Raw genomic sequence first — 23941 nt, 5'->3', positions numbered from 1 at the left:
TTAGGTGGATTGGCCATGATAAATTGCCCTTAGTGTCCCTTAGTGTTGGGTGGGGTTACTGGGTTATGGGGATAGGGTGGAAGTGTTAACCTTGGGTAGGGTGCTCTTTCCAGGAGCCGGTGCAGACTCGATGGGCCGAATGGCCTCCTTCTGCACTGTAAATTCTATGATCTATGATAAGAACTAGGAGCAGGAGTAGGCCATCTGGCCTTTGGAGTCTGCTCCACCATTCAATGAGGTCATGGCTTATCTTTTGTGGACTCAGCTCCACTTTTCCGCCCGACCACCATAACCCTTTATTCTTCACAAAACTATCTATCTTTATCTAGAAAACATTTAATGAAGGAGCCTCAACTGCTTCACTGGGCAGGGAAGTCCATATATTCACAACTCTTTGGGTGAAGAAGTTCCTCTTAAACTCAGTCCTAAATCTACTTCCCCTTATTTTGAGGCTATGCCTCCTAGTTCTGCTTTCACCCGCCAGTGGAAACAACCTCCACACATCTATCCTATCTATTCCCTTCATAATTTTATATGTTTCTACAAGATCCCCCCCCCCCCCGCATCCTTCTAAATTCCAATGAGTACAGTCCAAGTCTGCTCAACCTCTCCTCGTAATCCAACCCCCTCACCTTTAGGATTAACCTAGTGAAACTCCTCTGCACACTCTCCAGCGCCAGTACGTTCTTTCTCAGGTAAGGAGACCAAAACTGAACACAATATTCCAGGTGTGGCCTCACTGACACCTTGTACAGTTGCAGCATAACCTCCCTAATCTTAAACTCCATCCCTCTCCCAATGAAGGACAAAACTCCATTTGCCTTCTTAATCACCTGTTGCACTAGGACACCCAGGTCCCTTTGCACAGCAGCATGTTTTAATATTTTATAATTTAAAAAATAATCCCTTTTGCTGTTATTCCAACCAAAATGGATAACCTCACATTTGTCAACTTTGTATTCCATCTGCCAGACCCTAGCCCATTCACTTAAACTATCCAAATCCCTCTGCAGACTTCCAGTATCCTCTGCACTTTTTGCTTTACCATTCATCTTCATGTCATCTGCAACTTGGACACATTGCACTTGGTCCTCAACTCCAAATCATCTGTATAAATTGTGAACAATTGTGGGCCCAACATGGATCCTGGAGGGACACCACTAACTACTGATTGCCAACCAGAGAAACACCCATTAATCCCAACTCTTTGTTTTCTATTAATTAACCAATCCTCTATCCATGCTACTACTTTACCCTTAATGCCATGCATCTTTATCTTATGCAGCAACCTTTTGTGTGGCACCTTGTCAAAGGCTTTCTGGAAATTCAGATATACCACATCTATTGGCTCCTCATTATCTACCGCACTGGTAATGTCCTCAAAAAATTCCACTAAATTAGTTGGTCACGACCTGCCCTTTATGAACCCATGCTGCATCTGTCCAATGGGACAATTTCCATCCAGATGCCTCGCTATTTCTTCCTTGATGATAGATTCCAGCATCTTCCCTACTACCGAAGTTAAGCTAACTGGCCTATAATTACCTATGGTGTGGGAAGGGCCCACTAATCATGTACATATGTTCTGGTCATGCCTGAAGTTGGAGAAATTTTGGAGCTTGTTTTTCAGCACCATGTCGGCAATCTTGCATGTGTACTTGAAGCCTCGTCCCCTGGGGGCCATATTCAGGGTGTCAGACCTGCCGGAGTTGCAGGTGAGAGCAGGGGCAGATGCTTTAGCCTTTGCCCCGCTGGTCACTCCCAGTTGGGTTTTGTTGGCGTGGAGGTCAGCTTCTCCACTCTGCCTCAGGGATCTATTGAATTTCTGCATTTAGAGAAGGTGAAACTTGCCCTAAGAGGGGTGACTAAGGGGTTCCACAAGAGACGGGGTTCATTTATTCTGCATTTTGGAGAACTAGTTACCGTCAACTGCTTGGGGGGGGGGGGGGGGGGGGGGGGGGGGGCTTTGCAGAAGTCTAACCACACACATCGATGCCAAACCACATAAGGAGAAATTACAGTAATCAAAAGATTGGTCAAAACACCAGAACTAGGAGACGATTAAAACAGTTAAGTCCGGAACTAACGATATGGGATTCTGCCACAGATTGAGGAAAGGAGAAATAAAACTCCAGGTAGTATGAGTATAAAGAATATTTTAAACACGTTTTAATACATCAACTTAAATGTTGATAGTTTTATATATAAATTTGATATGTTAAATTGGTACAGAAAACTATTTACAACTAGGAGTAAACATTTACAACAATTCATCCTCTGCATTAAAGCATATAATTCCTACAGTGCAGAAGGAGGCCATTCGGCCCAGGCCCACTCCCCCTCCCTATCCCCGTAACCACACCTAGCCTGCACACCTTTGAACTGTGAGAGGAAACAGTATTCTATTTTTCCTGGTTGACAGAAAACATTCCCTTGGATTATTGTAAACAAATATTAAGTATTTGAAGCACACTGGAAGGTCATGTGCTGATTCTTTTACATGATGGCAATATCATATTCATTTGCCTTTTTTAAAAGCAGTGTTAACACAGGATGTACAAACGGACAGTTTGAAGCAAATCCCGAATAACACAAAGAGCAATGTCAGAAGAACATGGGCGGAGTTCCTGATGTTTTTGCTAATTTAAGTGAAAACCCAAATTAGAAAGCAAACAACTTGTTAATATAGTTGCTTTAAAAACCACAAAACAATCAAAGGCTCTTCACCTGTGCGCAATCTGAACAAGTGGCACCAAGCCAAAGGAGCACTAACGACAGGTGACTTGAACAAGAGGAAGGTTTTAAGGAGTACCTTAAAGGAGACAGCAGTAGAAGATTGTCACTCTTACTGAGTTCATTTTCTACCAAAACTAACAAACAGGAATTTTGACTCTTTTACAACCAGACAAGTATATGCTCAGGTGCCTCCTTTAAAATCATGGCTGTGGCATGGTGGCTAACACTGCTGTCTCACAGCGCCAGGGACACAGGTTTGATGCCAGGCCCTGGGTGACTGTGTGGAGTTTGCATGTGGTCCCAGTGTCTGCGTGGTTTTCCTTTGGGTGCTCCAGTTTGCTCCCATAGTCCAAAGATGTGCAGGTTAGGTGAGGTTACCAGGACATAGCAGGGGAGTGTGCCTTGCCAGAGTGCCCTTTTGGGAGGGGTCACAATGGCCAAATGGCCTCCCTCAGCACTCTAGGGATTACATGGATTCTATTTCAGGTAAAGACAGGCCCTGCACTGAACTACCTCTCTGCAGTATCTCCGAAGAGCAATCTCGACTGACCTTCAAGTCAATCACAGAATCATGCAACTTTTAGTGCAAATACCAGAAGAGTTATATTGTGCCAAACTCCAGGGGAAGTCTGAGCACAAAATATTTGTTAAATATTGCTAAAATATAATTAGTTGGAACTCTTAACTTAAACAGTTTATGGTTAAAATATTGCATAAGCTTTGCTCTACTTTTCAAAATCAACTTTGTAACTAAACTAAAATCCCCCAAATCGTATAAGTGTACAATTTTGTTTATTGTCAGTCGAAATTTAAGGAAACTACATATCGACGTTAGTGGACTTTTCTTCTGGGATCTTATCGTCTTGGCACAATACACAAAATGTATGAAACAGCAGACAACGCTTAGCTGAGGGACGCTAAATTATGTCTCCTAAACTCTCGCCAGAACGTAACTGTCCCGCTCTTAAATTATCAGGACAGCTGCCAACCAGATGTATGCTGTAACCAAATTTGGAAGCACACAATTTTGAAATGCAGCTATTGTCGATGTTGTCCTCACTCGCACCCCCCTCCCAAACTTCCGTTCCCAGCAATAGAGCTACAAACTCAAGTTATGTTCTGGCTAAATAATCTGGAGATACAATCTCTCACACAATAGAAAGTCAATTCATTAGATTCTGGCACCAGTCAAGAGTCCAACTCAATTCTGAATATGAGCTGAGTGAACGATGAAGAGAGGTACAATACATTGAAGGGATCGGTATTCATAACTCCCCGACAGTGCAGCACTTTGACAGATCCCAGTCTGAGGAAATGCACAATCCCAACTTGGTAGAAATGAACATTTTAAACAGTTGTTACTGAGGGACCAGCCACCCACACCATGCCTGCACTGCCATCCACGCCTAACTGGGTTTGATTCAGGCAAATGTCCTTTCCCACCCCACCGCACCCCACCCCACCCCACCGCCTTCCCTCCTCTCACCTCTTGCTCAGAGGTCGGACCCTCACGGCAACTTTCACATTCGCCATCAGTGATGGGGTTGGTCTCGGGGTTTAATTTACTCCGCAGCCTCAGATCTTGGAGTCATTTCCCGCCCAGACAATCGCTCCCTGACTGTGGTGTTTATCCGGACAAGAGTTGACTCCTCAAGCCACCGACATCTCCATTCCCATTGCGCCGGATAAGTGGCCCCGATTGTTTCCCCCTACTCGGTCCGCATTGTGCAGGGGGGGGGGGGGGCGGAGCGGGGGGCGGAGCGGAGCCACCTGCCAATCAGAGACTGGGCGGTGAAAGGAGGTGATTGGATGGCATGGCACAGGGGGCGGGGCCAGGTGGTGATTGGGACTGGCTGACCGCCAGGGGGCGGGGCTACGTTCGCTGTCAATCAGGTGATGGGCGTGGGCTGCGGCTCCACTGGCAGCGCGTTCGCCGCTAGGTTGCGGCTACAAATCCCACTCTCGGGCTTGAGTGCATCCATCAAAGCTGTTGCTTCAGTGCAGTAAAGCAGGAGGACTTCACTGTTGGAGGCAGTCTTTTGGATGAGACACTGTAATCAAAGTCCCAGCTGCCTGGTTTGGGCGGGTGTAAAAGTTCCCAAGAAGGATGGAGTTTTAGGAGAGGACAGGGATGGGCTGGTTTTGCACAGTGGGCTAAACAGCTGGCTTGTAATGCAGAACAAGGCAGCAGCATGGGTTCAATTCCGGTACCGGCCTTCTCGAACAAGCACCAGAATGTGGCAACGCGGGACTTTTCACAGTAACTTCCCTGACGCCTACTTGTTACAATAAGCTATTATTATATATTATCCCCAGCATCATCATGCTTGTTCCTCAACCGTCATCTTAGACTATCTGGTCATTATCACTTTAATTTTTAAAAATTGTGAATGTAAATTGTGATGCCGACAGAAACATCAAATTAAGGAGCATTGACTGATGAGAGCCAGCAAAGAAGACCATATGATCCACTGTTCAGTTTAGCCCCACACTCCAATTCTCTCTTCAAGGCCATGACCAATTGCTTTTTGAACATTCTAGTGGAATCTGAATCCAACACTTCCAGGCAGTGTGTTCTGGATCTGGAATAATGTGTGGAACAACTTTCCTCATTTCCTCTTTAGTTATTTTACCTTTAACTTTCAATTTATGTAGAAATGTCTACGTCCATGATGTTGAATAACTTTATGAGGTCTCCCCATAATTTTGTCTACACGAAGGGGAAAGATCCCAGATTATTGAATCTCTCCAAGTAACCATCGCCCATTAGTCCTGGATTCATCCTGCTGAATCCCCTCCATACCCTCTCCAAGACCTTTGCAACCTTTCCAGCAATGGTGCACAGAATTGTACGCAATGCTCCAGCTGAGGACCAAGCAAATATTTGTAAAAGTTCCATATGTATAAAAAACCTGCCCTCCAACCCCCCTCTAGCCGCTCCTCCAACATCCCTCTCTAACCACCACCAACCCCCCACCACACAAACACATGCACACACAAATAAATACACAGCATCCCATTGGTTCTAAAATTATATGGATTTCACGTACCATTTTTCAACCAAAAGCACTCAGTTGCTACTGACCTTGGTTTTCAGCGGTTTTCCTGAAAAATTTTCAAAAAGAAAGTCAGATGATGAAGCTCCCTGAAGGTCAGCAACTCAGTGAAATGGACCTGACACTGACAGACAGGCTTTTTAAAAATCGGAACTCTCAGTCTGACAGATCTAATTTTTAAGGTGGTCTTTCAGGTCTGCAGCTTTGGCTGCCCAGTGTGATGACAAGAAACTCCATTTAGAGAAACATGCCCAGGCCCCTGATAGTGCCAAACATCAGGGGCTATCTCCACTCTCTGGGTGTCAGTGAGCAGCTTTCTTTAATTCTTTGATGGTTTGGAGAAATCAATGGCAAAAGACAGTAGTTGATGCCTATCCCTAATTGCTCTTGTAGCTAACTGGGCCATTTCAGAGGGCAGTCAAGAGGCAGCCATATTACTGGGCATCTGGGGGTCACATGTCATCCAGATCTAGTAGAAATGGTAGATTTCCTTCCTGAAAGGACGTTTATGCACCAGATAGATTTTTATGAAAATTACTGATTGTTTCATGATCAACATTACTGAGGTTATATTCCAGGTCTAGTTCACTCAATCCACCAGCTGCTATGATTTTCTTGTCCATCTTTGACCTGATGTCTGTGTTGTTCCTCGTGTCTTAATAAAGCTCGTAGTCTCAAGTGTGGAGAAGATGCTTTATTGTGAGTTTGTTCAGTTTCCAGAGCTCGACCTAGAACTACCTTCCAGTGCTAACTACCAGCTTTGCTTGCTGTGTGTCCTTCTTACCAGCCCGCCTGCTGTGAAGAATGTCTCCTCACTTCCTGTCCTGATCTATTTATATGGCTCTCCCGTGCTCCCTCTAGTGGTCGCTCAGTTGTGTTGCATCTGGTTAACTTGTGATCACCACATCCCCCTTTTTCTCTTAACATATTTTCTGAACATCGTTAAAGAAAATTGTACATCCTGTCCCAGTGTATTTATAGCTCTCCCGCTCGTGTTTGCTCTGTTGTTTTTGTATCTGGTCAATCTACGATCACCACATCCCCCTCTTTCTCATTACATAGTTTCTGTACATCATTAAGGAAAATTATACAAAACAGTAACTTATGATATGCGTATCTATGCAAGTGATGATGCTATTGCCTTAGTTAACAAAGCCAATGTATTTATATGTCCAAACTTAATAAACACATTTATGAGTCCAAACTTGATGAATTTGTTCAGAGCTTTTTTTTTTGTTTTTGTTGATGACGTGGTGATATTGATATTGCAAGTCCGCTGTGAATGTTGTTGGTGTTCCTTGTTATCTTAAGTACCCAATGCGTCATCCCGAGGTGTTTGCATGGTCACATCACTGATGTTGACTGGCATGGACTTTTTTTTTGTGCTTGTGGTGTTGATTTATTGTCTCATCCGCCTTGGATGCTGGTGTGCTTGCTTGTTCTGGAGCAGACGTGAGTTTGTGCGATTCGTTGTCATCCCATGACATGTTTGTAGTCTTGTTATCGTTTTGCAGTGTGCTGTGGCATCGTCCATCATGTGCCAAGTAGTGCCATTGTGTACAAGTCGTTGTTTCATTGCTGTTGTTTCTGTCGTTCCTGTTTTTGTTGTTTCCGTTGCCGTACTTGTCGCTGTTTTTGTCGTTTCCGTCTTTGTTGTTGTCGCTATCTTTGCTCCTGACTTTGTTGTGTTTGTTGCCATTCTTGTTGTTTCTGCCTCTGTCGTTGTCGCTATCTTTGTGCCTGACGTTGTTGTTTGTCTTGTTGCACTTCATGTTGCTTTTATTCTTGCTGTTGTCGTTCTCGTTTCTGCTGTGCTTCTTGCTATTGTTGTTGGTCTTGTCGCGCTTCATGTTGTTTTTGTTCTTGCTGTGTTTCTTTTGACTTTTGTTTTTCTTGTTATACTCTATGCGTGTCCCGAGTGGATAATTTGAGTCATTGAGCATTCCGTCTCGCAAGTGGTGCGAATGATCTGATGTTGCATCGGTGCAGGTGACATCAATCAGTTGTGGAGAATTGGATTCCGCATCTTTGCTTTCTTGGTGCTCGTCTTCTCGCGAGTGGTGCGAATGATCTGATGTTGCATCGGTGCAGGTGACATCAATCAGTTGTGGAGAATTGGATTCCGCATCTTTGCTTTCTTGGTGCTCGTCTTCCGGAGTCAAAGTCTTCTTGATTACATTTGACGCGGTGTCTGTGGACTCTCGGCGCTCCTCTTCTGGAGTCCAAATCTGCATGATTTCAGTTGACGTGGTTTCTCTAGACTCTTGGTGCTCCGCTTCTGGAGTTAAAATCTTCATGATTTCTGTTGATGTTATCTCACTGGACTCCAGGTGCTCCTCTTCTGGAGTCAAAATCTGCATGGTTTCTTTCGGCATTGTCTCTGTGGACTCCAGGTGCTCCTCTTCTGGAGTCAAAATCTGCATGTTTTCTTTTGGCGTTGTCTCTCTGGGCTCCAGGTGCTCCTCTTCTGGAGTCAAAATCTGCATGTTTTCTTTCGGCATCGTCTCTCTGGACTGTTGGGTGGCCCGACTCTGTGCTTCTGTACATACAAGCTGAGAACTGTCAGTCTCACTGTGATCCTGTACGTCGAGTGCGAGCACCTTGTCACTGTTTTCGCTCTGTGCTTCGGTACAGACAAGCTGAGAACTGTCAGTCTCACTGTGCTCCTGTACGTCGAGTGTGAGCACCTTGTCACTGTTTTCGCTCTGTGCTTCGGTACAGACAAGCTGAGAACTGTCAGTCTCACTGTGATCCTGTACGTTGAGTGTGATCACCTTGTCACTGTCTTCGCATGCAGTGGGCAGAGGTGCATTGTCTTCTTCTTGTTCCTGTGAGCGTGTTGGACTTTCATAGTCCGCTCTTTCTTCTTGTTCCTGTGAGCGTGTTGGACTTTCATAGTCTGCTCTTTCTTCTTGTTCCTGTGAGCGTGTTGGACTTTCATAGTCTGCTTTTTCTTCTTGTTCCTGTGAGCGTGTTGGACTTTCATAGTCCGCTCTTTCTTCTTGTTCCTGTGAGCTTGGTAGACTTTCATAGTCTGCTTGCGGTTGCTCAGGTACAGCGGGTTTACCTTCATGGTCTTGTTCATGCTTGGTGTCCACCCGGGAGTGTTTGCTTGCATCCCTGTTGGCGTCTTTCATCACTCGCACTGTGGAGCCTGTCATCGCTCGCTCCGTGGAGTCTTCCTGTGCTCTCTGTGTGGCGTCGTCTTCGTCTTGGGTATTGCTGTCATCCAATGTATCGACGAGCTGCCATGGCACCATGGTGTTGGATTCATCCACCATGAGTAGAGTCGTGTTGAGCTTTGCAACGGTGTCGCTGATGCTGTGATCAGCATGTCCAAATAACTCCTCCATGTCTGAGTAGTATTCTTTGAAACCCATTTCATCTTCGTTGGCTTCTTCTACCACGAGTTGATTCGTGTTGAACTTTGCGACCGTGTCGCTGATGCTGTGATAAGCATATCCGACTGACTCAGCTGTGTCTGAGTAGTATTCTCCGAAAACCAAATCATCCTGGTTGGATTCTTCTACCACGAGTTGATTCGTGTTGAACTTTGCGACCGTGTCGCTGATGCTGTGATAAGCATATCCGACTGACTCAGCCATGTCTGAGTAGTATTCTTTGAAAACCAAATCATCTTGGTTGGATTCATCTACCACGAGTTGGTTCGTGTTGTGCTTTGCGACCGTGTCGCTGATGCTGTGATAAGCATATCCGACTGACCCAGTCAGGTCTGAGAGGTAATCGTCGAAAAACAAATCATCTTTTGTTGTTTCGGAATTCTTTTCTTCGCTTCACTGTGTGTGGTGAAGGCAGCTTTTTCCAAGGTTTTGTGCAAGTTGTTTTTCACTGTTGGTTTAAGTTCAGGCGTTTTTCTGTGTTCTGAGGCAAGAAAATTTGGTTTTACCACTTTAAGTGTCTTGTTTTCAATTTTCGGGCATTTCCCTTTTAAGTGGGCGTGGTCAGGATTCTCAGACGTCATGACGTCACGCGTAGGAACGACTTGCACATGCGCAAATCGGCTTTCTTTCCTTGTGCGGTTCGGTGTCCATTGCGCATGCGCGGCTTGCGCATGCGCATGACGGTCCGCGACGAAGACTTTTTTTGACTGCGCATGCGCGGCTTGCCATGCGCATAACGATTGGCGCCGCGATCTTTTGTAAACTGCGCATGCGCGACTTCCGGTTCCGGCGCATGCGCGACTTCCGGTTCCGGCGCATGCGCAGACGCGATTTGTAGTTCTTTGCTTACCAGAGACTGCAAAATGTGCTCCGACGCCATTTTATCGCGGATTTCAGCGTTTTTTCTTTCTAAAAGTTGTAAGTTACCTTTTCTTTCCGATCTGGACTGGATTTCAGCGTTTTGGCTTTGTGAAAAATTCATGTTATTTCTTCTTTTTGATCTGTACTGTGCATTCGCGATTTCCTGATCTTTTTGTGATTTTTTAAGTCTTGCATCACTCAGTCTCTGTGCAGTTTGGACTGTGAGCATGCCTTGCTGTTCAAATTTCTCACAGTACTCTTCAAATTTGTTTAGTAACGTTTGTAAGCTGTTCCTGTCTTCACCTTTTGAGTGTTTAAATCCATTATACACTTTCCTGTTGACAGGCCCTTCGATGAGAATTGCTATTTTAATTTTGTCTGAGGCTTCTGCAACATCATTAGCTATGAGATAAAAATCGAACATTTGTTTAAACCTTTTCCAGACATTTCTTACATTACCAGTCGTGTCCAGCTGAGGTGGGTATCCATGCCACATCCTCGAATTAGCGATGTCTTCCCCAGTCAAATGTCCAGTAGGAGATTTCCATGCCATTTTGTGCTTTCTGTATCTGCAGCTGAGTTGTCCTGTCGTAAGCGTCCTGAAATCACTGCTGGTACCATGTGTTGTTCCTCGTGTCTTAATAAAGCTCGTAGTCTCAAGTGTGGAGAAGATGCTTTATTGTGAGTTTGTTCAGTTTCCAGAGCTCGACCTAGAACTACCTTCCAGTGCTAACTACCAGCTTTGCTTGCTGTGTGTCCTTCTTACCAGCCCGCCTGCTGTGAAGAGTGTCTCCTCACTTCCTGTCCTGATCTATTTATATGGCTCTCCCGTGCTCCCTCTAGTGGTCGCTCAGTTGTGTTGCATCTGGTTAACTTGTGATCACCATAATGTCATGACTCTTCAGGAGGCCTGGAGTCAATGTTGCGAAATCCCAGGGAAACACCCACCTGACTGTATACCACTGTTCTCTATCTACCCATGCTTCTCCAAGTTAAAACTAACTTTGTCCTTGACGATGGTCTCTAGTATTCTGCCTAACACTGTCATTAGGTTGACTTGTCTGATTATTCCTCTCCCTTTTATTTTTTTTTAATATGTTTATTGAAAATTTTTCATTGTAAACAAAATAATATAAAACAATTAACCCAAGTTACAATGCAAAAGATCAAGACCAATAATCAAAGGCACAGATTAACGTAACTCCCAAAACGAAACAAAGCCCCAGACAGTGAATAGCTCTTTAAATAAGAAAATGAATGGCTGCCATCGGAGATAGAACCCTTTTACTGACTCGCTTGTAATAAGTCTATGGAGGCAGAAGTCCCTTCATCAAACTCCCTTTTATTAACAAAACCAACAGCCGAACGACCATGTGCATTCAGCTTGCGGTTGACACTGGGAATGGGGAGGATATGACACTCCCTGTGATATACAAAAAAGAGGTTTCCTGATTGGCCCACTAATCAGGGAACTTATTCCAATTGGCCAATTTCAAAGGCCTGGTCTAAGTCATTACACTCCTCATGGTGTACTTGACCTTCTCCAAATGTAAGAACAATATGAAGTTACCCAACCAAGCTGAGGCATTGGGCAGAATAGGTGATCTCCACCCAAACAGAACTTATCTCAGGGCTATTAAAGAGACAAAGGCTAGGACATCGGCCTTCACCCCCGTCTGTAGCACTGCATGTCTGACTGTTGCTTCACATGCCAGGGACCCGGGTGCGATTCCCGGCTTAGTCACTGTCTTAGTCACTGTCTGTGCGGAGTCTGCACATTCTCCCTGTGTCTGCGTGGGTTTCCTCCGAGTGCTTCAGTTTCCTCCCACAAGTCCTGAAAGACGTGCTCGTCAGATGAATTGGATATTCTGAATTCTCCTTCTGTGTACCCAAACAGGCGCCGTAGTGTGGCGACTAGGGGGTTTCCAGAGTAACTTCATTGCAGTGTTAATGTAAGCCTACTTGTGACACTAATAAAGATTATTATTACACCAAAAATGGCCACCAGCAGACATGGCACCAGATCGACATTCAGTATCTCTGACAGGGTGTTGAAGAAAGAGAACCAAAAGCTCACTAACTTGGGACAAGACCAGAACAATGGGTGTGGTTAGCCAGCTCCCCGGAACAACACTCACACAACCTCCATCCCAGAGAAAAAGCCACTCATTGTCACCTTGGTCAGATTTGCCTTGTGCACCACCATGAATTGGACTAGACTAAGCCGAACACAAGAGGACGTGGAGGTGACCCTGTGAAGGGCCTCACTCCATACCTCATCATCCAGAATAGGAGCCAGTTCACCCTCTCATGTCACCTTTACCTCATTCAACTGGGCTGACTCCGCTGATAGGATCTGGCTGTATATGCACAAATAATCCCCCCACCAGACCCGGCCAAAGACAAAATCCTCTTTAACAGGGAGGAGGGTGGTGCCAAAGGGAAAAGCCTTGCGTGAAAAATCGTGAATCTGAAAGTATCGAAACAGATTGGAACCAGGGAGTTGAATTTTCTCTGCCAGCTCCTGAAAGCTGACAAACCTTCCCTCCACGAACAAGTCCTCAAACCTCTCCAAATCCTTCCCCAACCATGACCTAAATGTTGAGTCCAAACCCATTTGCAAAAAAGGTGATTATTGCAATAGGGGACCAGCAAAAAGTTTAAAATGCAGAAACACCATGTTGATATTTAAATTCTTTTTAAAAATAAATTTAGAGTAACCATATCTATTTTTCCAATTAAGGGGCAATTTAGCATGGCCAATTTACCTTTTTGGATTGTGAGGGTGAGACCCATGCAGCCACGGGAGAATGTGCAAACTCAAAGGACAGTGACCTGGGGCCTGGACTGAACCTTGGTCCTCGGTGTCGTGAGGCAGCAGTGCTAACCACTGCGCCTCTGTGCAGCCCCTACATTTAAACTCTTAAGGTGAGCAAATACTCTTGAACGTTTCACTGGACTTTTCAACCTCCTGACATTCCAGATGACCAAACACATCGGGGGCCACCTATGCTTTCCCCCGATCTGCAGTCAGCCATTTCCACCAATAGGGATTATCCAACAGTTACACAGAAAGTACAGCCATCAGGTCCACCCAAGATGGCCACCAAACCAAGTAACAAGACTAACAAAGAGAAATATGCGGTCACTGTCTGCAAAGTTCCCCTGCCCCCAACCCCCTCCGCACTCTTTCCAGCCCTAAGACACTACTACACCCAAATATGCACACAGAAAAGAGAACTAAAACCTACTTCTTCTGAATCTAACGCCAAACAGAACAAAAACACATAGCTCATTGTCTAAACCAGACTGATATAATTAGCTGCTATCAACTCCTCGGTACCGCTCCCGTTAGCTAACTCGTCGGCTAGCAGCGCAGCTCTCCCCCAGAGTGAAGAAAAATGCTCACAGAAAATAAAAACATACGGTATAAAAAAGCCTTAAAATATAGTACAGTAAGAAGTCTTACAACACCAGGTTAAAGTCCAACAGGTTTGTTTCAAACACTAGCTTTCGGAGCACGGCTCCTTCCAACGTGGAGCTAATGTATTTTCACAACAGTTAGAACAAAAACCCACGTAAAAATAAATCCCCTACCCAAACCCAATGTGTTAAAGCCAGGTGGGAGGAAGAGTTGGGGGTGGTGCTGGAGGAAGGACTGTGGTGTGAGATGCTGTGGAGTCTGCATGTCTCAATCCCATGCGCGAGGCTGGGGTTGATACAGTTGAAGGTGGTGCACAGGGCGCATTTGACGAAGTCAAGGATGTTTGAGGGGGTAGAGGATACTTGCAAACAGTGTGGGAGGGGCCCGGCTAATCATGTACATACGTTCTGGTCCTGCCTGAAATTGGAGAAATTTTGGGAGTTATTTTTCAGCACCATGTCAACAATCCTGCATGTGGATTTGGAGCAAGGTCTGCTGGGGACCATATTCATGGTGTGAGACCTGCCAGAACTGCAGATGAAGTGGGGCAGATGTTTTAACCTTCGCCCGTTGATTGCTCTCAGGCGGGTCCTGTTGGGGTGGGGCCAGATTCTCCACCCTGCGTCTCGGCATGACTGAGGGATCTAATGGAGGTCTTACATTTCGAGAAGCTGAAATTTGCCCTAAGGAGGGTAAATGAAGGCTTCCACAAGAGATGGATTTGTTTATTTTGCATTTCGGGGAGCTAGTTACTGTCACCTGATAGGGGGTGGAGGTGTTGGGTGGTACTTTGGGTGTGATTGGTGCAGGGTTTATTGTATTTGGGGGTGTAATCTATTTGTTTTGTTTTGTAAAATGTTAAAATGCAAAAATTTGAAGAAAAACATTTTCAAAAAACTTTTGAGTAATGCCAACATATTTACCATCTCCTTTCTATCTATTTAGATGCAAAATATCTACTCCCCCTCCTCTACTCTGTCATTAAATTCATCCTCTCCTTTGCGTGTTCATTCAATACCTCGGTCACACCCTCGGATTCCCTTTTTGTCTTTAAGTGGTCCCACTATACCTTTAACTAATAGATACATTACATTCTGGCTTTTGGATTCTCTTTTATTTTGCCTGCGAATCTATTGTCATAGTCTCTCTTAGCCCTCACCTTCTTTTCAATATAGAGTCATAGATTTATGCAGCACAGAAAAAGATTATGCGCCGGTCAAAAACAACTACCTATTCTCATCCCATTTTCCCATTCCTCATCCCATTTTCTAGCTCTTGGCCCATAGACTTGGAATCGCAAGTGCGCATTTATCTCTCTGCACTGTCTGTACTGTGCCTGGTCTCTACTGTATTTTGTACCGACATTTGTCAGAAGCCTCCTTTTTCTTTTATTCTAACTTCTGTTTTTTTTAATCTTCCAGGCAACTCTAGCTTTGGATCCTCCATTTCGCCACATTTTGAGAACATGCTTTGTTTTTATCTGAAGTGTTTCTGCCTTGAAGGCCTGCCTTTTCTCATTTCCTGTTTTCCTGCCCAATCTTATTCTCCAGCCCACCAATGTTTGACGCCTTCTCATCATATCACTGAAATTGGCTCTCTTCCACTTGAGTATTTTCATCTTTGATTTTTCTATAGCCCTTCCCATAACAGTTTAAATGATTACTATTATTACGACAAATTCCAATTATAACACACTTCACTTACTTTCCTTAATTCCCCACATCCAATACTAATTCAATCCTCATTTGACTAGAAACAGACTGATCAAGAAAGGTCGACTGTTTGGAATTTTTCACACTCCTTGTCTTATAATCTTTTTCAAAAATCTTTCTTATTGTCAAAAGTAGGCTTACATTAACACTGCAATGAAGTTACGGTGAAAATCCCCGAGTCACCATATTCTGGCACCTGTTCGGGTACACAGAGGAAGAATTCAGAATGTCCAATTCAAGCACGTCTTTCGGGGCTTGTAGGAGGAAACCGGAGCACCCGGAGGAAACCCACGCAGACACGGGAAGAACGTGCAGACTCCGTACAGATAGTGACCCAAGCGGGAATCGAACTTGGGATCTCGGTGCTGTGAAACCACAGTGCTAACCATTGTGCTACCGTGTTATGTATCCCCCATTTATATAATTGAAGCCCCCAAATTTATCGTAAGATCGTAAGAAATAGTCCATTCGGCCTCTCGAGCTTGCTCTGCTGTTCCATCACATTATGGCTGATTGTGGTTATAAGAGAGAAAAGAAGGACCTTGGGCAGGATTCTCCGATTCTGCGGCTATGTCTGCAGGATCCGTCTGGTCTTACCTCTTGGTGAGGTCATATCTGGAATATTGTTTTTTTTTGTTACTATTTATTTTAATACGTTTTTTAAATTTTAAGTAACCAATTAAATTTTTTCCAATTAAGGGGCAATTTAGTATGACCAATCCACCTACCTTTTACATCTTTGGGTTGTGGAAGTGAAACCCGCATAGACACGGGGAGGATGTGGAAACTCCACAAAGAGTGTGACCCGGGGTGTGGATCGAACCTGGGTTCTCGGCGCAATGAGGCAGCAGTGCTAACCACTGTGCCACCGGGCCGCCCACACCTGGAATATTGTGCACAGTTTTAGTCTCCTTATCGGAGGAAAGATGTTCTTGCTGTAGAGGGAGTGCAACAAAGGATTACCAGACTGATTTCTGGGATGGCGGGACTGATTTATGAGGAGAGGTTGAATTGGTTAGGATTGTATTCGCTGGAGTTCAGAAGAATGAGGGGGATCTCATACAAACAAACAAAGAACAAAGAAAAGTACAGCACAGGAACAGGCCCTTCAGCCCTCCAAGCCTGCGCCGACCATGCTGCCCGCCTAAACTAAAACCTTCTACACTTCCGGGGTCCGTGTTCCTCTATTTCCATCCTATTCATGTGTTTGTCAAGATGCCCCTTAAACGTCACTATTGTCCCTGCTTCCACCACCTCCTCCCGCAGCGAGTTCCAGGCACCCACTACCCTCTGTGTAAAAAACTTGCCTCGGATCTCTCAGACCTTATAGGTCCCTGTAGAAACCTATAAAATTTTACACAACTAGACAGGGTAGATTTAGGAAGGATGTTCCCGATGGTGAGTGTGTCCAGAACTAGGAGTCACAGTCTGAAGAGACGGGGTAGACCATTTAGGACTGAGATGAGGAGAAATTTCTTCACTGCAGAGAGTGGTGAGCCTGTGGAATTCATTACCACAGAAAGCAGTTGAGGCAAAAACATTCCATGTTTTCAAGAAGCAGTTAGATATAGCACTTAGGGTGAAGAAAATGAAAATGAAAATGAAAATTGTTTATTGTCACGAGTAGGCTTCAATGAAGTTACTGTGAAAAGCCCCTAGTTGCCACATTCCGGCGCCTGTCCGGGGAGGCTGGTACATGAATCGAACCGTGCTGCTGGCCTGCTTGGTCTGCTTTAAAAGCCAGCGATTTAGCCCAGTGAGCTAAACAGCCCCGAGGATCAAAGGATATCTGGGGAAGTGGGTTTAGGCTATGGAGTTGGATAATCAGCCATGATCATAATGAATGGTGGAGCAGGCTCGAAGGGGTCTCAATGGCTTCCTCCTGCTCCTATTTTCTATGTTCCTATGAAGCCATATACTAATCACAAGATACTGAATTAGTGGTTATTGCACTAAGATAGAATACATCCATCAAATCTATAAACAATGAGAATGAATTGAACAAAGAACAAAGAACAATACAGCACAGGGACAGACCCTTCGGCCCTCCAAGCCTGTACCGGTCATGATACCAATCTTGGCCAAAACCCTCAGCACTTTCTTGTGCCATATCCCTCTATACCCATCCTATCCATGTATTTGTCAAGATGCCTTTTGAATGCCGTTAATGTATCTGTTTTCACAATCTCCGCTGGCAACGCTTTCCAGGCACTCGCCACCCTGTGTAAAAAACCTGCCTCGCACTTCTCCTCTAAACTTTGCCCCACGGACCTTAAACCTATCCCCCCTGGTGACTGACCTCCCCATCCTGGGAAAGAGTGCCTGCCTATCTATTCTATCCATGCCCCTCATAATCTTGTCAGCCTCTATCAGGTCACTCCTCAACTACCATCGTTCCAATGACAACAGTCTGAGCCTATTCAGCCTCTCCACATAGCTAACACCCTCCAGACCAGGCAACATCCTTGTAAACCTCCTCTGCACCCTCTCCAAACCCTCCACATCCTTCTGGTAGTGTGGAGACCAGAATTGTGCGCAATTGGAAGACTTTTTTAACAACTCAGTTTAACAACTGTATGCTGCCACCTAGAGGACCTTTGAAAAAGGATTTTCTGTGCTGAAAAGTACTTTCGGAAAATTCAAATGACTATTTCAATAAACGTCTAGCTGCATTGTCTCTGTGCATTTAGAAATGTTTGTGTTTAAGTTCCTTGGACAAGAAAAGTTATTCGGCCCAAAAGTTGTTTCATCCCCATTAAATCAACCCTACTTATCCCTCCCCACCCCCATCTACTGAGACCTCTAACTAACTCAGGAGACCTCTGTCAAAATACTCCTCTCCCACAGTTGGGAGTGATCAGGCAAGACACATGAGGTCTCAAAACCTTGATTATTTTACAAAATAATTTTGTCTTTCAGTGTACTGCTATGATCTGAATTTCCAGGAATAATCTAAAAAAATAGAGGGGAAACTTTTCAGGGTTGAAATTAAGCACGTGAAGCACAGAGTGTGAAAATGCCTCAGTGCGACAAGGTACGAGTACAGGTTGTTAATTTAGTACAGGTAGGAATCTGGTAGGTTTTAGTCAAGCTGCATTGCAATTGACAGTCAGATTCTCATTTAGAACTTTGAAACTGCAAGCTAGTTAAGGAGTGTAGTCTGGTGCAAAAGATTAGATCACATGGGGTCAGGGGTGAACTAGCTGGATGGACCCAGAACTGGCTTTGCCATAGAAGACAGTGGAAGGGTGTTTTTCCGAATGGAGGTCTGTAACTAGTGGTGTTGCGCAGGGATCAGTACTGGGACATCTGCTCTTTGTAATATATATAAATGACTTGGAAGAAAACGTAGCGGGTCTGATTAGCAAGTTTCTGGACGATACTAAGATTGCAGAAGTTGCGGATAGTGATGAAGATTGTTAGAGAGTACACCAGGATATAGATAGGCTTCAAAATTGGGCAGAAAAATGGCAGATGGAATTTAACCCAGACAAATGCGAGGTGATGCATTTTGGTAGATTCAATTCAGGTGGGTGCTATTAGGTAAATGGCAGAAGCATCAGGAGCATAGAGACACACAGAGATCTGGACGTGCAGGTCCACAGATCCTTAAAAGTGGCAGCACAGGTGGAAATGATGGTAAAGAAAGCATATGGCATGCTCGTAAATTGTTACAATTATATAGAACGTAAGTTGGGCCACATTTGGAATACTGTGTCCAATTCTGGTCACCGCACTACCAGAAGGACATGGAGGCTTTGGAAAGAGTAGAGAAAAGGTTTACCAGGATGTTGCCTGGTATGGAGGGCTATGTGGAGAGATTGAATAAACTGTGATTGCTCTCCCTAGAGAGATGGAGGCTGAGGGGCGACCTGATAGAAGTGTATAAAATTCTTAGGGGTACAGATAAGGTGAACAGTTGGAGGCTTTTTCCCAGGGCGGAAATGACAATTACAGGGGGGCACAGTTTCATGGTGAGGGGGGAAAGGTTCAGTGGAGATGTGCAGGGGAGGTTTTTTACACAGAGGGTGGTGGTGGCCTGGAATGCACTGCCAAGTGAGGTGGTTGAGGCACATACGTTAGCGATCTTTAAGACTTATCTGGACAGGCACATGAACATACGAGGTATAGAAGGATACAGCCAGTTGGTCTATATAGGATACGTGATCGGCGCAGGCTTGGAGGGACGAAGGGCCTGTTCCTGTGCTGTATTGATCTTTATTCTTTGTTTTTTAACAGAAAATGGTTGGCAGTGGCAGTTGCATGTCAATCAACTGGAAATGAATAGTCGCTAATCACTGTAGCGGGAAGCTAGTATAACAGTTGCAATTTGGATGTGAGTAATCAGCTCTCTATAAAAGTAGTCAGCGCAGTGTGTGAAGAGGTACGCGTGCTAATTTCGGAAATTGGTGCAGAGGGAGAAGGAGGTGCTGCTTTTTAATCTTTTTTTTCAACCTCCACATGCTGGTGAGTGTTCACACCTTTAACTGGGTGAGCAGGTATGTGATTGGTGAATTTTTTATATTTTATCCCTCTAAACGCAGGCAGTATTTTAAACGAGTTCAGAGAAGGTAAGTATTGCATTTAATTTAGATCCTTACTAGTTAAACTATTGGTACAACTACAGGAAACAGTCGAGTGGTATTTCTAAACTTGAAACGTAATTAGTTAAATTAAATGCAATAAACATGGCAGGGCAGATAATGTTTTGCAGCTGCAGCATGTATGAGATTTTGGACACTGATGCATCAGGAAAAGGAAAAACGTTACCAGGACACTTTTGTTCGGATACCAGACTAGACCCCAGATATTGTTTGGATATCAGGTGAGAAACCCCGAACATTTTTCAGTTTGTAAAACTGTGAGGAAAGGATATTTCACCCCAGGAGTGATGACTTTGACCAGTAGGTACATTTATGTTAGAACAAATTTGAACTTAAACACATTAACATCAAAGAAATAGCAATAAACAGTTCTTAAATAAACAGAATTTTTTTAACTCACTATCTGCACTTGCCAATATATATTCCAACAAAGCAACCTAATACTGTTCAAAATCCACTCATAACCAGGGTTACTTGCCGTTCACAGTGCAGACCTTTGGAGAGACCCCCTTTTAGGAACAACCTGAAAATCCTATGTCAGACTCAAATCCTGTGGCAAACTGCTGTTCAAATTAAAATCTTCTGGCAGACTGCCAAATACTAGACAGACCTGGTCCTCCTATTAATTACGTTATCTGTATCCCACTAAGATATCCCATGACCTGCTTAGTTCGGACTAAACACAATCCCTCAAATTATCTACACCCCAGGGAACCTCCAGCCATCAAAACAATGTTCCATTAGCCATCTATATGTAAACAAGTTAATGGTTGAAATCAATTATGTCCTCACTTTTACAACTCCTTAATTACAGACACACTGCCTTGTGTATTTGAACGAGGGTTTTTAATAACATGACTACAACAAAATATAATAAAAAACAATTTCTTACATTCATCATACTTTGTTCAGGAGACACATCCCTTTCATTAGATACTTCAGATTTGATCCAAGGTCATGGACATGAGAATGTAACTACAAGTGAGTCGGGTCTCGGAATCCATAAGGTAACAATCAAGCTGTCTCAGACCTTGAAATTGTTCAATAAGTCTGATGTTCTTGCAACTTGTGTAAATAGGAGCAGGCAGGATGAGCAACCTGACCACACTGCTGTGATGCAGGGAATCATTACATGGGGACAGCATACAGGAATATTGTAGTTTGTAGTAGGGGGTCAGCATATTTAGGGTGATAGATACTGTTCCCTGCAGCCAAGAGAGTGAGTCCCAAAGGCCATGTTGTCTCCCACTGCCAGGTTATCCCCCCAGCGCTGGAGCAGAATTTAGAGTGGTGGGAAGGATCCTGTTTTCATGGTTCATGTCATGCCAACAGCATAGGCAGAGCTAAGAAAGACCTTCTGCTGAAGTAGTAAGGGCTAAATTAATGAGCAGAACCAGAAAGGTAATAACCTCTGGATTAATACCTGAACCATGACCATAATGACATAGGGTAAATAGGATTAGAGAGCTGAATGCGTAGCTGAGAGATTTGTGTGGGAGAAATGGATTTCAATTCATGGTACATTGGCACCAGTACTAATGAAAGAGAGAGTTGCACTATTGGGATGGTTTTTAGGTGAATCACACTGGCATCAGTGTACTGGAGAGTCATATAACTAGGGCTGGAGAGTGTGCTTTAAACTAATTAGCTGGGGTGGGGTGAGATCATGTGAGAGATTTGGAGAGTTAAAGAGAAAGAACAAGACAATAGTGCAGAGTAGCGATGTTGGTAATGATGACCTGTGTGTGACAGGAGTGCACCAGCAAATAAGGTCAGAGTAGGTAAACAATTGTAAAAAAAAGAAACAAAATTAAAGGTGTTGCATTTGAATGCACAGAACATTTGTAAGAAGATGGATGAATTTATAGCACAAATATAAATAAATGAGTATGAAATAATAGCCATTACAGAGATATGGCCTGGGTTTTCGTGGAATCATGGAGAATCTGGGGATCTCCCACAATGGTAGGCAGGATCTAGATGTCCTGTGTCCATTTCCCACAGATCCTATTTTCAGTAGGTTGGGCGAGGAGAGCGGAAAGAACAGAAGCAGGACGTGACTTCCACATGAGCAAAATCTGAACTCAGCAGGGCCAGTTGTTCAAACAGACCCAAGACACTGTGGAGCATGGGCCTCATCCCGCACTGTGAGAATTGAAAATCTTTAGATAAGCCATAAGTAACTTAATTTGAAGCCTACTTGTGACAATAAGCGATTATCATTTCAAATGCTCATGAAGTGCAGATAAGGGGCACAATTCTCCAGTTCCCCAGCCGCATGTTTCTTGATGGCCCGCCGATCGTTGGCACCAGGATTTTCCCACCGTTTATGAATGGGTTTTCCCATTCAAGCCACCTCATGGTGCCAGGAAACCCACTGGCATGGGTGTGCTGCCAGCAGGAAAAATGAATCACAACGGCCGGAGAATTACGGGCAGGATCTGTAGAACTATCAAGTTATTTAAATGGCTAGCCCTTGAAAATTTGAAAGTTGAAAATATGTTCTAGTATTTTCAATAACTGTTTATAAACATAACCCTAAGTGCTATCATTATAGCAATTGGACGTTATTAATGCTCAGCTGCTTTCCACAAACTATCATCACAGTAGGAAAGAGGGTCGGTGGTGGGGGTGACATAAGGCTATAGTCGATTGATAGCTCCAGAGGTTATTGAAGGATCAGCTATCTTTGTGGGGTTATGAATATGAGTGTTGATGTTTTATAAGGGATTAGGTATTTGAAAGGATTTAAATGTATTGAATGGACTTTCGTGAACAAAGAACAAAGAGAACTAAGAAAAATTACAGCACAGGAACAGGCACTTTGGCCCTCCCAGCCTGCGCCGATCCAGATCCTCTATCTAAAACTCGCCTATTTTCCAAGGATCTACTTCCCTCTGTTCTCCGCCCGTTCACGTATCTGTCTAGACGTCTCTACCACCTCCACTGGCAAAGCATTCCAGGCACCCACCACCCTCTGCATAAAAAACTATCCACGCACATCTCCCTTAATCTTTCCCCCCTCTCACCTTGAAATGGTGACCCCTTGCAATTGACACCCCGACTCTTGGAAAAAGCTTGTTGCTATCCACCCTGTCCATACCTCTCATAATTTTGTTGACCTCAATCAGGTCCCCCCTCAACCTCCGTCTTTCCAACAAAAACATTCGTAATCTACTCAACCTTTTTCATAGCTAGCACCCTCCATACCAGGCAACATCTTGGTGAGCCTCCTCTGTACCCTCTCTAAAGCATCCACATCATTCTGGCAATGTGGCGACCAGAACAGCACGCAGCATTCCAAATGTGGCCTAACCAAAGTCCCATACAACTGTAACATGACCTGCCGACTCTTGTACTCAATACCCAGTCCGATGAAGGCAAGCATGCTGTATGCCTTCTTAGTAAGAAGTCTTACAACACCAGGTTAATGTCCAACAGGTTTGTCTCAAACACGAGCTTTCGGAGCGCAGCTCCTTCCTCAGGTGAATGGAGAGGTATGTCCCATACTGCTCTAAAAAACTCTCCTGGATGCTCCTTTCAAATTCTGCTCCATCCACGCCTCCAACACTACATGAGTCCCGTTCAATTTTTTTAGATTAGATTAGAGAAATACAGCACAGAACAGGCCCTTCGGCCCACGATGTTGTGCCGAACTTTTGTCCTAGGTTAATCATAGAATTTTGGACAATTTTTCATGGCCAATACGCCCAACCTGCACATCTTTGGACTGTGGGAGGAAACCGGAGTACCCGGAGGAAACCCACGCAGTCACGGGGAGGATGTGCAGACTCCACACAGACAGTGACCCAAGTCGAAATCGAACTTGGGACCCTGGAGCTGTGAAGCAATTGTGCTATCCACAATGCTACCGTGCTGCCCTTAAGAAGTTAACCTACACTCCATTATTCTACCCTAATCCATGTACCTATCCAATAGCCGCTTGAAGGTCCCTAACGTTTCCGACTCAACTACTTCCACAGGCAGTGCATTCCATGCCCCCACTACTCTCTGGGTAAAGAACCGACCTCTGACATCCCCTCTATATCTTCCACCATTTATCTTAAATTTATGTCCCCTTGTAATGGTGTGTTCCACCCGGGGAAAAAGTCTCTGACTGTCTACTCTATCTATTCCCCTAATCATC

At 44.4% G+C, this 23941-nt stretch overlaps 1 protein-coding gene across 2 annotated transcripts in view; it reads right to left on the bottom strand.

Moving 5' to 3' along the window:
- Positions 1-4428, bottom strand: part of stard9 (StAR-related lipid transfer (START) domain containing 9) — a 391160-nt gene extending 386732 nt beyond the window's left edge. For both annotated transcript variants that reach the window (XM_038782026.1, XM_038782033.1), the window contains exon 1: positions 4223-4428. In XM_038782026.1, coding sequence (XP_038637954.1) covers positions 4223-4269 — 47 coding nt within the window. In that variant the 5' untranslated portion in view covers positions 4270-4428. The remainder of the gene's footprint in view (positions 1-4222) is intronic.
- Between the last annotated feature and the right edge of the window lie 19513 nt (positions 4429-23941).

Source organism: Scyliorhinus canicula, chromosome 2, assembly GCF_902713615.1.
Source record: "Scyliorhinus canicula chromosome 2, sScyCan1.1, whole genome shotgun sequence".
Classification (NCBI taxonomy): Eukaryota; Metazoa; Chordata; class Chondrichthyes; order Carcharhiniformes; family Scyliorhinidae; genus Scyliorhinus; species Scyliorhinus canicula.
The sequence above is the reverse complement of the archived record's forward strand: the minus strand, read 5'-3'. Positions and strand labels throughout refer to the sequence as shown.